This window comes from Oncorhynchus clarkii, chromosome 5, assembly GCF_045791955.1.
Source record: "Oncorhynchus clarkii lewisi isolate Uvic-CL-2024 chromosome 5, UVic_Ocla_1.0, whole genome shotgun sequence".
In the NCBI taxonomy this organism is placed as follows: Eukaryota; Metazoa; Chordata; class Actinopteri; order Salmoniformes; family Salmonidae; genus Oncorhynchus; species Oncorhynchus clarkii.
Window position 1 is genome coordinate 78,711,674 of NC_092151.1, and position 15,887 is coordinate 78,727,560.

A 15,887-nucleotide genomic window follows, 5' to 3' on the forward strand; every position below is an offset into this window, starting at 1 on the left:
AAGGCCCTTCTCCCCCAATTGCTCAGTTTGGCCAGGCAGCCAGCTGGAATAGAATACTCTTGGTGGTTACAAAAACTTCTTCCATTTAATAATGATGGAGGCCATTGTGTTCTTGGGGACCTTCAATGCTGCAGACACTTGCCCAGATCTGTCACTCGACACAATTCTGTCTCGGAGCTCTACAGAGTGCGGACAATTCCTTCGACCTCATGGCTTAGTTTTTGCTCTGACATGCACTGTCAACTGTGGGACATTATATAGACTAGACGTCGACCGATTAATCGAAATGGCTGATTAATTAAGGCCGATTTCAAGTTTTCATAACAATCGGAAATCTGTATATTTGGACACCGATTTGGCCGATTTTTTTTTTTACACCTTTATTTAACTAGGCAAGTCAGTTAAGAACACATTCTTATTTTCAATGACTGCCTAGGAACGGTGGGTTAACTGCCTTGTTCAGGTGCATAACAGATTTTCACCTTGTCAGCTCGGGGATTCAATATTGCAACCTTACTAGTCCAACGCCCTAACCACCTGCCTCTGATTGCACTCCACGAGGAGCCTGCCTATTACACGAATGCAGTAAGCCAAGGTAAGTTGCTAGCTAGCATTAACTTCTTATAAAAAACAATCAATCATAATCACTAGTTAACTACACATGGTTGATGATATTACTAGTTTATCTAGCGTGTCCTGCGTTGCATATAATCGATGCGGTGCGTATTCGCAAAAAAGGACTGTCCTTGCGCCAATGTGTACCTAACCATAAACATCAATGCCTTTCTTAAAATCAATAAACAGAAGTATATATTTTTAAACCTGCATATTTAGCTTAAAGAAATCCAGGTTAGCAGCCAATATTAACCAGGTGAAATTGTGTCACTTCTCTTGCGTTCATGGCACGCAGAGTCAGGTTATATGCAACAGTTTGGGCCGCCTAATTTGCCAGAATTTTACTCAATGATGACATAACATTGAAGGTTGTACAATATAACAGGAATATTTAGACCTATGGATGCCACCCGTTAGATAAAATACAGAACGGTTCCGTATTTCACTGAAATAATAAACAGTTAGTTTCCGGATTCGACCATATTAATGACCTAAGGCTCGTATTTCTGTGTTATTTTGTTATAATTAAGTCTGATTTGATAGAGCAGTCTGACTGAGCGATGGAAGGCACCAGCAGGCTCGTAAGCATTCATTCAAACAGCACTTTCGTGCGTTTTGCCAGCAGCTCTTTTCTGTGCTTCAAGCCCATCAACCCGAGATTAGGCTGGTGTAACCGATGTGAAATTACTAGCTAGTTAGCGGGGTGCACGCTAATAGCGTTTCAAACGTGACTCACTGACACTTGGAGTAGTTATTCCCCTTGCTCTGCATGGGTAACGCTGCTTCGAGGGTGGCTGTTGTCGATGTGTTCCTGGTTCGAGCCCAGGTAGGGAAGAGGAGAAGGACGGAAGCTATACTTTACACTGGCAATACTATAGTGCCTATAAGAACATCCAATAGTAAAAGGTATATGAAATACAAATGGTAATCAGAGTCCCTGGGTTCGCGCCCAAGCTCTGTCGTAACCGGCCGCGACCGGGAGGTCCGTGGGGCGACGCACAATTGGCCTAGCGTCTTCCGGGTTAGGGAGGGCTTGGTCAGTAGGGATGTCCTTGTCTCATCGCGTGGCGGGCCGGGCGCAGTGCGCGCTAGCCAAGGTTGCCAGGTGCACGGTGTATCCTCCGACAAATTGGTGCGGCTGGCTTCCGGGTTGGATGCGCGCTGTGTTAAGAAGCAGTGCGGCTGGATGGGTTGTGTATCGGAGGACGCATGACATTCAACCTTCGTCTCTCCCGAGCCCGTACGGGAGTTGTAGCGATGAGACAAGATAGTAGCTACTACAACAATTGGACACTACGAAATTGGGAAGAAAAAGGGGTAAAAATTCAACAACAAAAAAATAAATAAAATACAAATGGTATAGAGGGAAATAGTCCTACAATAACTACAACCTAAAACTTCTTACCTGGGAATATTGAAGACTCATGTTAAAAGGAACCACCAGCTTTCATATGTTCTTATGTTCTGAGCAAGGAACTTAAATGTTAGCTTTCTTACATAGCACATATTGCACTTTTACTTTCTTCTCCAACACTGTTTTTGCATTATTTAAACCAAATTGAATATGTTTCATTATTTATTTGAGGCTAAATTGATTTTATTGATGTATTATATTAAGTTAAAATAAGTGTTCATTCAGTATTGTTGTAATTGTCATTATTACAAATGTTTAAAAAAATAAAATAAAAAAAATCTGCCAATTAATCGGTATCGGCTTTTTTGGTCCTCCAATAATCGGTATCGGCGTTGAAAAATCAATCGGTCGACCTCTAATATAGACAGGTGTGTGCCTTTCCAAATCATGTCCAATCAATTGAATTTACCACAGGTGGACTCCAATAAAGTTGTAGAAACATCAAGGATGATCAATGTTAACAGGATACACGGGAGCTCAATTTCCAGTCTCATAGCAAATAGTCTAAATACTTATGTAAATAAGGTATCTGTTTATAAGATTTAATACGTTTGCAAAAATTTCTAAAAACCTGTTTTCACTTCGGTATGGGGTATAGTGTAAATTGATGAGGATTTGTTTTAATTTAATCAATTTTAGAATAAGGCTGTAACGTAACTAAATGTGGAAAAAGGGAATGGGTCTGAATACTTTTTATATGTATACCGAATGCACTGTATATGATCACACTGGTAATATATAATTTGCTGTAATAAAAAAAATAAAGTCAGGTACTTAATTGTTACCTAGAAATGATTTGATTTTGAGATTTGATTTATCATGATCATAGTGTTTATTGTAGTATGTTGAAGCAGAGAAGGATACAGGCGAGGTAGTGGTTGAGGAACTCATGGTCGGAGGCAGGCATTGACTGGAGGAAGCTCTCCCTGTACGCCTCAAACCAGGGAGTCGTGGCTGGAGAGAGGACAACAACAAAATGAGAGCAAGTACATCATTCTAACCTCACCTCCATGCAACACAACCCTGAGAGAGTGGAGCTGCAGAGACCACCTGAAGCCTGTACCCAGGGGTGCTGGTGAGATAGGTCTATACACACCCAGCTCAACCAGACAGGAGAGGCTGGGAAGTGACATACACACACACACTGATTGCTGAAGGGTCTGATTGTGTAGCTGCAACAAATGATACTCAGGGAGAGAAATAAATGAATGATTAGCCAGATGAAAGAGAGGAAGGATTTTACCAGCACTCAATTCTTCTTTTATCCTAAACCCCATTGAGATGCAGAGAGCATCTTGCTGCTTATTGCAGACTATATTTGTCATCAAGATATACACCCAGTATTGTCAGAAGAACAACCAGCGTCAGGCAGTAATGTTGACAGGACAACGAGGATCAAAGCAAGTGTAGATACCTATGTAACACCTAGATGAGAGTGAGGAAATAGTGTTGTCTGCATACGGACTCCGGTACTATCAGAACTCGTCCAATAAAAAGCTCTAGTGATCTTTAAAAGGTGTGCCCTTACATCCTGGTAATTCCACCATCTCTGTTTCTCTCGCTCTTCACAACACAAACACAGCAGGCTCTGTGTTTGGACTAGATCCACTGATAAGTGAACTGTACCGAGCTGCCCGTGTCTCGCTCTATGCGTGGAAGCCAAAACAGACAGACTCACGTATATTTTTGGACAGAGGACAGCTCTTCTCGTCAGCTCTACAAAAATATAGGCCTAAATAAATAGCACAGCAAGAAGCAACAATCAAATCAAAAGAGACCATTGAATCTTAGATTCAATCTGAATATGGATGGAGAAACTTTAAACCAAAACAATAATTTGGTTATATAGCAGTACATTTACTATAGTAGAACACAGGCACAACGAGGCTGATGAACCTATAAACCTCTGGGCACGGCTCCAGTCCATTTTCCAAAAAGATTAGGCAGTAAGACATTTACATTAATCATTGTATGGCAGAGAAATCATGAGAAAGGGAACCTAAAGCCACCAGAGGTCAGTCTAGTGCTGCACGGTATATACCGGAACTTCAGAAAAGGAAGGGAGAGATCATAGATCAACATTCTAAAACAACAAAAAAATATTTTTAAATTTTTTTTTTTACACTTGACATTTGCAATGTAACTGTCATTATTCTACTCAATTTTAATTATTTGAGTGACAATGACATTAACATATATATATTTTTTTAAACCTTTTTAACTAGGCAAGTCGGTTAAGAACAAATTCTTATTTTCAATGACGGCCTAGGAACTGTGGGTTAACTGCCTTGTTCAGGGGCAGAACGACAGATTTTTACCTTATCAGCTCGGGGATTTGATCTTGCAACCTTTATAAGTCCAACGCTCTAAACACTAGGCTACCTGCTTATATTCAGCATGACATTCATGTGAGCATTATAATATGATTACACAAGTGAAAAATCATGTGAAATGCACTCATAACTTGACAGCAATATATTTTGACTACTTTGCGTTAGACTGGGCTTGCTAGCAGTAGCCACTAGCCCTGGGTGGAGAATTGCACCCTGGGAAGTGAAATGTACTATGCTGTGTAAATTCCATTGTATTTCTATTGCGTGTAAACTATTACAATATAGAAGCTTCAGAAAGTAGCTTCAAAGTATCTTATTTTGTAACTATTAATTTAATACATCAAAATAGTTAGCTGTAATGAATCCTAGGTCTAAAGAATGTAATTTGACAATATTATGGCCATAGATGAGAAGATTAGCCCTGATATGTATCAAATTATATTTCAGTTTTTGTAAATACATTTTGTATGCTGAGTCTCATACATGGTTTTGCATAATTAACATTTTTGATATTCTTGCCATTCCACTGCTGGCTTGCTTCTGAAGCTAAGCAGGGTTGGTCCTTGTCAGTCCCTGGATTGGAGACCAGATGCTGCTGGAAGTGGTATTGGAGAGCCAGTAGGAGGCACTCTTTCCTCTGGTCTAAAAAAATATCCCAATGCCCTCAAACCATCATGGTTAACTAATAATCCCCAGTTTACAATTGGCTCATTCATCCCCCTCCTCTCCCCTGTAACTATTCCCCAGGTCATTGCTGTAAATGAGAATGTGTTCTCAGTCAACTTACCTGGTAAAATAACAGATAAATAAGAAATATAAAAATATATTTTCCTTTTTGCTGAATATAGAATATATTCTATTTATTCTACTAGTTATCTAGTGGGACACTGTGAAGTCCATGGAGAACAAGAGCACCTCCTCCCAGCTGCCCACTGCACTGAGGCTAGGTAACACGGTCACCACCGATAAATCCATGATTATCGAAAACTTCAACAAGCATTTCTCAACGGCTGGCCATGCCTTCCGCCTGGCTACTCCAACCTCGGCCAACAGCTCCCCCCCCCCCCGCAGCTACTCGCCCAAGCCTCTCCAGGTTCTCCTTTACCCAAATCCAGATAGCAGATGTTCTGAAAGAGCTGCAAAACCTGGACCCGTACAAATCAGCTGGGCAAGACAATCTGGACCCTCTATTCCTGAAACTATCCGCCGCCATTGTCGCAACCCCTATTACCAGCCTGTTCAACCTCTCTTTCATATCGTCTGAGATCCCCAAGGATTGGAAAGCTGCCGCAGTCATCCCCCTCTTCAAAGGGGGCGACACCCTGGACCCAAACTGTTACAGACCTATATCCATCCTGCCCTGCCTATCTAAGGTCTTCGAAAGCCAAGTCAACAAACAGGTCACTGACCATCTCGAATCCCACCGTACCTTCTCCGCTGTGCAATCTGGTTTCCGAGCCGGTCACGGGTGTACCTCAGCCACGCTCAAGGTACTAAATGATATCATAACCGCCATCGATAAAAGACAGTACTGTGCAGCCGTCTTCATAGACCTTGCCAAGGCTTTCGACTCTGTCAATCACCGTATTCTTATCGGCAGACTCAGTAGCCTCGGTTTTTCGGATGACTGCCTTGCCTGGTTCACCAATTACTTTGCAGACAGAGTTCAGTGTGTCAAATCGGAGGGCATGCTGTCCGGTCCCCTGGCAGTCTCTATGGGGGTGCCACAGGGTTCAATTCTCGGGCCGACTCTTTTCTCTGTATATATCAATGATGTTTCTCATGCTGCGGGCGATTCCCTGATCCACCTCTACGCAGACGACACCATTCTATATACTTCCGGCCCGTCCTTGGACACTGTGCTATCTAACCTCCAAACGAGCTTCAATGCCATACAGCACTCCTTCCGTGGCCTCCAACTGCTCTTAAACGCTAGTAAAACCAAATGCATGCTTTTCAACCGTTCGCTGCCTGCACCCGCACGCCTGACCAGCATCACCACCCTGGATGGTTCCGACCTTGAATATGTGGACATCTATAAGTACCTAGGTGTCTGGCTAGACTCTAAACTCTCCTTCCAGACCCATATCAAACATCTCCAATCGAAAATCAAATCAAGAGTCGGCTTTCTATTCCGCAACAAAGCCTCCTTCACTCACGCCGCAAAACTTACCCTAGTAAAACTGACTATCCTACCGATCCTCGACTTCGGCGACGTCATCTACAAAATTGCTTCCAACACTCTACTCAGCAAACTGGATGCAGTTTATCACAGTGCCATCCGTTTTGTCACTAAAGCACCTTATACCACCCACCACTGCGACTTGTATGCTCTAGTCGGCTGGCCCTCGCTACATATTCGTCGCCAGACCCACTGGCTCCAGGTCATCTACAAGTCCATGCTAGGTAAAGCTCCGCCTTATCTCAGCTCACTGGTTACGATGGCAACACCCATCCGTAGCACGCGCTCCAGCAGGTGTATCTCACTGATCATCCCTAAAGCCAACACCTCATTTGGCCGCCTTTCGTTCCAGTTCTCTGCTGCCTGTGACTGGAACGAATTGCAAAAATCGCTGAAGTTGGAGACTTTTATCTCCCTCACCAACTTCAAACATCTGCTATCTGAGCAGCTAACCGATCGCTGCAGGTGTACATAGTCTATTGGTAAATAGCCCACCCATTTTCACCTACCTCATCCCCATACTGTTTTTATTTATTTATTTTTCTGCTCTTTTGCACACCAATATCTCTACCTGTACATAACCATCTGATCATTTATCACTCCAGTGTTAATCTGCATAATTGTAATTATTTGCCTACCTTCTCATGCCTTTTGCACACAATGTATATATAGACTCCCCTTTTTTCTACTGTGTTATTGACTTGTTAATTGTTTACTCCATGTGTAACTCTGTGTTGTCTGTTCACACTGCTATGCCTTATCTTGGCCAGGTCGCAGTTGCAAATGAGAACTTGTTCTCAACTAGCCTACCTGGTTAAATAAAGGTGAAATAAAAAAAATAAAAAATCAACATATTGTTCAATGTTTCAAAAAATGAAGCCGAGTGGTTATTCTGTGACTTTAGCTAATATGTTTTATTTTTGTTGCCATGGTATCATTCCAGTATTGTTCTGGTATTGAGTATTATGATACTAAACTAGATATTGAAGTATAAAATAAAAAAAATCTGCATATCGTGACAACACTAGGTCCGTTTTTGGAAAATGTAGAGACAACGGCATAAATATGTGTCCACTGTCCTGCACAATTCATTTAGTGCCATATATGTACTAAGGCAATTTAGCCAAACCTGAAATTAGTCATTGAATGATTGGTTGTTACTTTTAATAGCGTAGTTTGTACCTTGTTAACAAACAAGCAAACCATGTGTCACCCATAATCATTTCCTATCCCTTACTTTTCAGAGAGGACCACAGGTTAAAGCTGATTGAGAGAGAACAGAAGGACGCAGGAGTTATATGCTACTAACGCTCATACATAGGTTTAAAATACTATTTGAAACCATTTCAAATACATTAGCTGTGCTTGATTGAGCTTGCCTGGCACAATGGAACCAATATACCAACCAAGGAAAGGTCAGTTTCAATTATAAAAATGGAGGATGTTAGGAAAGAAGGACAGTCTGCTACAGTTATGCTACGGAGAGAAAGAAGAACGGAGGGAGGGATAGCTGTAAAGGGAAAGAAGAGAGGGGGAGAGGTAGGGCCACCCCATACATAGATATTGTGAGGTTATGTCGGGTGAGGCCAGGTGAGATGAGAGTACAGGTACCTGTATAATGCTTGGAGGTGCTGAGTTCCGTTAGTGTGTCCCTCCAGTCACTGTACCAGGGGACGCTAGCTTTAACAGAGCGATCTGACGAGGGGAGAGAGTCAGGGACTAGCGTTAGCAACATCCCATTACCTGTACAGGATCTCCCACTGATGTTTCATCCACTCATAGCTCATCCACAGTACCAATATCATAGATAGTATACATCACATTGTAGATACCACATTGTTGCTAGTTGACCACTGTAGGGAAAACCAGGGAAGAGCAGCAGTATATGAAACTGTGCTGCTGGAGAGGGTCATTCTCACAACCATGGCTTCCACTTTGACCTACAAATGTGACCTACAGCTTGGAAAAAAGGTTAGCCCAAATCATAAGCTTAGCTTCCAGTTTAGCTTCCAACAAAACAGTGAAGACATAACATACAATCTCTATGCTCCATTCATAGGTCAACGGGAGAAATAGGAGAGCCATAGTTGGGTTGACTTAACTGTAGGTTAGGTTTAGAGGAGGCTGTTTGATCCAAGCAAGGTCCACTAATAGGATGGGAGAAATAGAGTGGATTGGAGAGGTTTATGGATGTGGACCAGCAGGGGGAAACACACGCTTTGATAGAGTCACCACAAAGTTGCTGCACTGCTACCCAAAGGTCATTCCTTGTGGAAATGGAACAGGAATCTCCATTAACTTTCCTGAAATAACTCTAGGGTGCATTCATATAATGAACCAGGTTTTCATCAACATCTTTGTGAGCAAACATTATGACAGGCCTAATGGAAACACCAAATGTTGCGGTTAAACTTTCCAAATGTCCACCAAACAAAATACGCGTGGGATCTTTTCTTAATGGTAAAATGAATTATGCAAGAAATGGATTTGTTAACTCTTACGCGCAAATATTGAATATAACAACCATCATATCGAAGTAAATTTGGAGTCACGCGATGACATGTGTGGCTCTCCAACTACGACTTGGAAAAGCATGCAGTTTATTAGGCTACAGATGAAATAAGCTATGATGAACTTCACAGGGTGGTGAATGTGCAAGGTGATGAGCTTGATGCTCCTTTCTAATAAATATCAAGGGTCTTATTCTGGTGATATGATGATCAATGCTTGGCTGCCGCTTGACAATAAAAAAATATTTAACTCCTTTGTCATTAGTATCATCATGTAGGCTATATCCGCACTGTATCTGCCAGCTGTTGGCTTGAGCGCACATGCCAATACCAGAGTTGGCATATTTGTGTTAAAACCATCAGTAGATTTGAAAATGAGATGGAAACCCATTTAACTTTTTTTTTTTTTCTCTCGATACATGGGAATTTAACTACAAAAGTTATTTTTATGTGCAGTCACCTCACACAGCCTTTTATCTGCAACAAGTCAATTTGCTGGAAACACATGTCTGGTGGGAAATCGTACAAATTGTTTTCATGCATATTTGTGAATATCCGCATGAAAATCTATCGCCAATTGGATGGAAACATAGCTATATACACTGAAAAATAATATGTCCTGCAAAAAGCATTTCTCTGAGCTAAATTTCAGGTAACTAAAAGTATTTAGGGATATTTCTGTTCCACTGTCAAACGGCTTGACCTGTAACGTTGTAGGTTAGAGGACAGAGGTTGAAGTAGGCTCTTACCCAAGGGCCGTCCAGGTCAATAAAAGAGAAAATAAAACAAGAAGTTCATAAATTACAAAATGAACAAAATAAATTAACATGGAAATCACTCCCATATTGCAATATGTTTGCTGTTATTGTCTGTCTGGAAAACAATTTATTTTAAAATAAATCCTTCCAGTCATGCCTCTCTCCCGAGTGTCTGCTGCCATCTGCAGGACAGTCTATGAAACTACATGATAAGTATCACATTCATCATCAATAAACACTACATTCCTACAACTCATTAAACACTCCATCCTTTACCCATGTCACGCTCATCCCCTTCTTTCTCTGTCCAAATTACTCACCACTAATATTAAGGTCATAGTCTCCGGCGGTGATGACATTGGCCACACCCCCCTCTGCTGGTTGGCTCGCCGACACCACCTCGCTGAGGAGCCGTCGCTGGGCGAGGCTATGGACGCCGGAGGTGGGGACAGACGGGCGTGTAACCACATTGTTTACACTGATGCGAAGGTTCTTCACCACCTGCACCTGGTTGTTAGGGTCCTTCATGTGACCTATTGAGAGACCCGTATGGGAAAAGATTAGGCTACAAACGCACAATCACACATCATATGTCTTTGAGCTGGACATGAGAAAATATAGGCTATTCAGATGTCACCAATAAACCACATGAGAGCGTTGATTGAAGTGTGCATCTCCTTTTTCCTACAGACAGTCAAATTAAGAAAATAATTAGAAATTTTAACAAAAGTGGGGGGGTGATGCTAAACTTGTGAAGAGACGTGGATGTGAGACTAAATTAAGGTAATATAAAACACCCAACTACTTTTGACTACTGCATGAAGGATCCACAGAAACAGCGTCCATACAACTTCATGCAGTAAGAACATTATCATGAGGCAGCATGTTTGGACAGCCAGACATCAAAGCACTCACATTCAAATGGTCATGTAGCCTAACTCTTATGGCACTTCTCCATAGCAAAGTGTTTTGTGTCCTCTTAAGTCTGTCTGGCCTGTCAGCAATTTGGAAACATTCCTACAGAAATTAGATTACATTTGACTGAAAAGCAAGCACACACATACAGACCACTGAAAAGCAAAATCTATGTAAACAATGTGTGAGAATGCCACAACCTGTTTGCGGGAGAAACATCTCAATTTCGAGGAATTTCCCCCAGAATACACACAACACCAGCTCAGCAGCTGCTAAATTGTTAGTAAGTCTATTGTTGTTCTACAGGTAGCTGTGACAACTGTGCTGTAATGTAGGGCTGTGACCCTCTGGGGAGACAGGTGCAGGAAGACAATAGGAAACCACTAGTCCAACTCCTCTCCTCTTGAGCAGAATATGTAAGCTATGCATTCCACAAATCTAATGTATATGGTGTCTTATGTGTCTATGAGAGGGTTATTTTTATTTATTTATTATTTTACCAATGGACAGTGCCTTAGACCGCTGCGCCACTCAGGAGGCCCGAAAGGGGTAATAAGACAACCAGGGTTATTACAGGTCAGTGACTATAATGGATGTGATTTTATCATAGCCTGATGATTAAAACCCAGTCTTGTTTATTCCAAAACATGACAGTTTTCCAATTTCACATGAGCCATAGCAAAAATAAACATTGTAGCTATGGATCTGATTGCTAGTCCTTTGTAGCAAGACTATATGGTAGCTATGGATATCAGTTGGAAAGTACATAGCTAACTAGCTAGCTAGATTGCATAAAGAGTAAGGTAGCCAGGACATTTCATTGTCAGACCATGAGTGACCTGGAATTTTAAATGCCAGTGGTAAACTAGCACTAAGCCAAATTACTAATACAAGTACAGTTGAAGTTGGAAGTTTACATACACCTTTGCCAAATACATTTGAACTCGGTTTCACAATTCCTGACATTTAATCCTAGCAAAAATTCCCTGTCTCAGGTCTGTTAGGATCACCACTTTATTGTAAAAATGTGAAATGTCAGAATAATAGTAGAGAATGATTTATTTCAGCTTTTATTTATTTCATCACATTCCCAGTGGGTCAGAAGTTTACATACACTCACTTAGTATTTGGTAGCATTGCCTTTAAATTGTTTAACTTGGGTCAAACGTTTTGAGTAGCCTTCCAGAAGCTTCCTACAATAAGTTGGGTGAATTTTGGCCAATTCCTCCTTATAGAGCTGGTGAAACTGAGTCAGGTTTGTTGGCCTCCTTGCTCGCACACGCTTTTTCAGTTCTGCCCACAAATGTTCTATAGGATTGAGGTCAGGGCTTTGTGATGGCCACTCCAACACCTTGACCTTGTTGTCCTTAAGCCATTTTGCCACAACTTTGGAAGTATGCTTGGGGTCATTGTTCATTTGGAAGATCCATTTGCAACCAAGCTTTAACTTCAATATATCCACATAATTTTCTTCCTCATGATGCCATCTATTTTGTAAAGTGCACCAGTCTCTCCTGAAGCAAAGCACCCCCACAAAATAATGCTGCCACTAGAGGTCGACCGATTATGATTTTTCAACGCCGATACCGATACCGATTATTGGAGGACCATAAAAGCCGATACCGATTAATCTGCCGATTTAAAAAAATATATATTTGTAATAATGACAATTACAACAATAGTGAATAAACACTTATTTTAACTAAATAAAACATATATAAACTAAATAAAACATCAATAAAATCAACTTAGCCTTAAATAAATAATGAAACATGTTCAATTTGGTTTAAATAATTCAAAAACAAAGTGTTGGAGAAGAAAGTAAAAGTGCAATATGTGCTATGTAAGAAAGCTAACATTTAAGTTCCTTGCTCAGAACATGAGAACATATGAAAGCTGGTGGTTCCTTTTAACACGAGTCTTCAATATTCCCAGGTAAGAAGTCTAGCTATCCATTTCACTTCGGTTACACCAGCCTCAGGAGTTGATAGGCTTGAAGGCAAACAGCGAAATGCTTGACGCACAACGTAGAGCTGCTGGCAAAACGCAGCTGTTTGAATGAATGTTTACGCGCCTGCTTCTGCCTACCACAGCTCAGTCAGATACTTAGACACTTGTATGCGCAGTCAAATTATATACAACGCAGGACACGCTAGATAATATCTAGTAATATCAACCATGTGTAGTTAACTAGTGATGATTGATTGTTTATAAGATAAGTTGAATGCAAGCTAGCAACTTACCTTGGCTTACTGCATTCGCGTAACAGGCAGTCTCCTTGTGGAGTGCAACGAGAGAGTGGCAGGTCGTTATTGCGTTGGACTATTTAACTGTAAGGTTGCAAGACTGGATCCCCGAGCTGCCCCTGAACGAGGCAGATAACCCACCGTTCCTAGGCCGTCATTTATTTTTTTTATTTTTTTTACCTTTATTTAACCAGGCAAGTCAGTTAAGAACAAATTCTTATTTTCAATGACGGCCTAGGCAGGTTAACTGCCTGTTCAGGGGCAGAACGACAGATTTGTACCTTGTCAGCTCGGGGGTTTGAACTTGCAACCTTCCGGTTACAAGTCCAATGCTCTAACCACCAGGCTACCTCAGTTCTTAACTGACTTGCCTAGTTAAAGAAAGGTATTTTGTTGTTGTTGTTTTGTTTTGATCAGCGTCCAAAAATAGCTATTTCCGATTGTTATGAAAACTTGAAATCGGCCCTAATTAATCGGCCATTCCGATTAATCGGTCAACGTCTAGCTGCCACCCCCGTGCTTCACGGTTGGGATGGTGCTCGTCGGCTTGCAAGCCTCCCCCTTTGTCCTCCAAACATAACGATGGTAATTATAGCCAAACAGTTATTTGTTTCATCAGACCAGAAGACATTTCTCCAAAAAGTACTATCTTTGTCCACAAGTGCAGTTGCAAACCATAGTTTGGCTTTTTTATGGCGCTTTTGGAGCAGTGGCTTCTTCCTTGCTGAGCGGCCATTCAGGTTATGTCGACATAGGACACGTTTCCCTGTGGATATAGATACTTTTGTACCTGTTTCCTCCAGCATCTTCACAAGGTCCTTTGCTGTTGTTCTGGGATTGATTTGCACTTTTTGCACCAAAGTATGTTAATCTCTAGGAGACGGAACGCGTCTCCTTCCTGAGCAGCATGACGGCTGCCTGGTCCCATGGTGTTTATACTTGCGTACTATTGTTTGTACAGATGAACGTGGTACCTTCAGGCGTTTGAAAATTGCTCCCAAGGATGAACCAGACTTGTGGAGGTCTGCAATTTTCTGTTGATTGTCCCATGATGTCAAGCAAAGAGGCACTGAGTTTGAAGGTAGGCCTTGAAATACATCCACAGGTACACCTCCAATTGACTCAAATTATGTCAATTAGCCTATCAGAAGCTTTAAAGCCATGACATCATTTTCTGGAATTTTCCATGCTGTTTAAAGGCAGTCAACTTAGTCTATGTAAACTTCTGACCCACTGGAATTGTGACACAGTGAATTATGAGTGAAATAATCTGTCTGTAAACAATTGTTGGAAATTTACTTGTGTCATGCAAAGTAGATGTCCTTACCGACTTGCCAAAACTATAGTTTGTTAACACGAAATTTGTGGAGTGGTTGAAAAATAAGTTTTAATGACTCCAATCAAAGTGTATGTAAACTTCCGACCAACTGTAGCCGCTAAAACCAAGTTCAACTGAATGGCCATCTTCCTCCTGTTAGCCAGCTTTTTAGCGTATGTCAAATATGGTCGGGCGTTGTTCAGGGTAGCCTAGTCGTTAGAGTGTTGGACTAGTAACCGGAAGGTCTCAAGTTCAAACCCCCGAGCTGACAAGGTACACATCTGTCGTTCTGCCCCTGAACAGGCATTTAACCCACTGTTCCTAGGCCGTCATTGAAAATAAGTTGTTAACTGACTTGCCTAGTTAAATAAAGGTAAAATAAAAAGTCAGTGACACTGTCCCACAAGATGACTGGCTGTTAGCTGGCTAAGCACCTTTGAAATTGGTTAAAATAGAAAGCAGACAGTCTACTTTCAAGTTGCAGCAAAACAACTTAGTATGACAGGAGACGCTTAACTCCCACATCCCTGTCAGCCCCACTTAACGTTAGTCTAACTGGGCCTCTTCCCAGCCCTTTGACACCAGAAAGCCTTCTTTCCTAACGGCATTAGCTGCAAAGACACCCAAGACGGTTGCAGACGTACGACAATGGCGGACATATCGTGTCCTATCGGGTGACACATTGAAGAAACAAGACAAAGGCCTCTGTTTCAGCACCACATCTGTTACTGGTTAATCATTCCTGTCACTTGACTTGACTGCCAAAGTGACGGCAGTAGCTGTGGAGTGTAGCTAGCTAGTTAGCTTAGCTAACGTTAGCGAGCTTAGCTGGCTAGGATAACATGCTACGTTAATGATAAGTAGCTAGCTAAAAACGGTGGACATAAAACACACAAATAGCTTGATTTTAGATTCCCCTTGTGTACGGTGGAAGTTCGAGCATGAAAACGTCAAGTTGTTGTGTATAAAAGCCCTTACCTTCGGAGGTTAACCGGCAGAAAGGTCTTAACAGCTCCGAGAAATTAAGGTTGTTTTTACGAGTAATTTTTTGTGCATCTTCGCTGCACAGGACAGCCACCTTTGGAACAAACGAGTCCTGGATTAACTCCTGCACAGACTGTACGCACTGAGACATTGCTGTCTGCTTGAGAGGCCCAGACTACGAAATTGTATTTCTCTCTGGATTTCGATAGTGAAAAGCTCTCCGCTTCTGAGTTGAAAACAACTCCCCTACTGACAGTGCAAGGCAGCCGTGTTGAATTCTACAGTTGCCTGATTCGATACGGTCGTCACTAGTTACCACAGCCACAAAGTCTTAAACTCCGCCTATTTTAAAAAGGTGTCTTCGTTATTTAACCACACTACAAACATTATGCGTAACTCTAACCTTAAATTAAGACAAAAAGTACATTTTTAAAAATGCATTTTTACGATATAGCCAAATGTGACTTTGCTCAGACCAGGCTATGCTATTTAGTGGAAACCATTCGCTTCTGAGAAATGTGCAATTGCAGCCCGCAACTCCTGCATCTGCAGGAACCCCTTTATACTTATATTGGTAAATGTTTAAACTACAATAACCGAGAGATAGGGGCG

At 41.6% G+C, this 15,887-nt stretch overlaps 1 protein-coding gene across 1 annotated transcript in view; it reads right to left on the reverse strand.

The window, feature by feature from the left end:
- The window catches only part of LOC139409415 (trafficking protein particle complex subunit 8), a 97,142-nt gene extending 81,619 nt beyond the window's left edge, over positions 1-15,523 (reverse strand). Inside the window, exons 1-4 of the mRNA XM_071154546.1 lie at positions 15,270-15,523; positions 10,133-10,345; positions 8,156-8,239; positions 2,894-2,983 (exon numbers count right to left, since the gene is read on the reverse strand). Coding sequence (XP_071010647.1) covers positions 2,894-2,983; positions 8,156-8,239; positions 10,133-10,345; positions 15,270-15,426 — 544 coding nt within the window. The 5' untranslated portion in view covers positions 15,427-15,523. The remainder of the gene's footprint in view (positions 1-2,893; positions 2,984-8,155; positions 8,240-10,132; positions 10,346-15,269) is intronic.
- Positions 15,524-15,887: the final 364 nt, after the last annotated feature.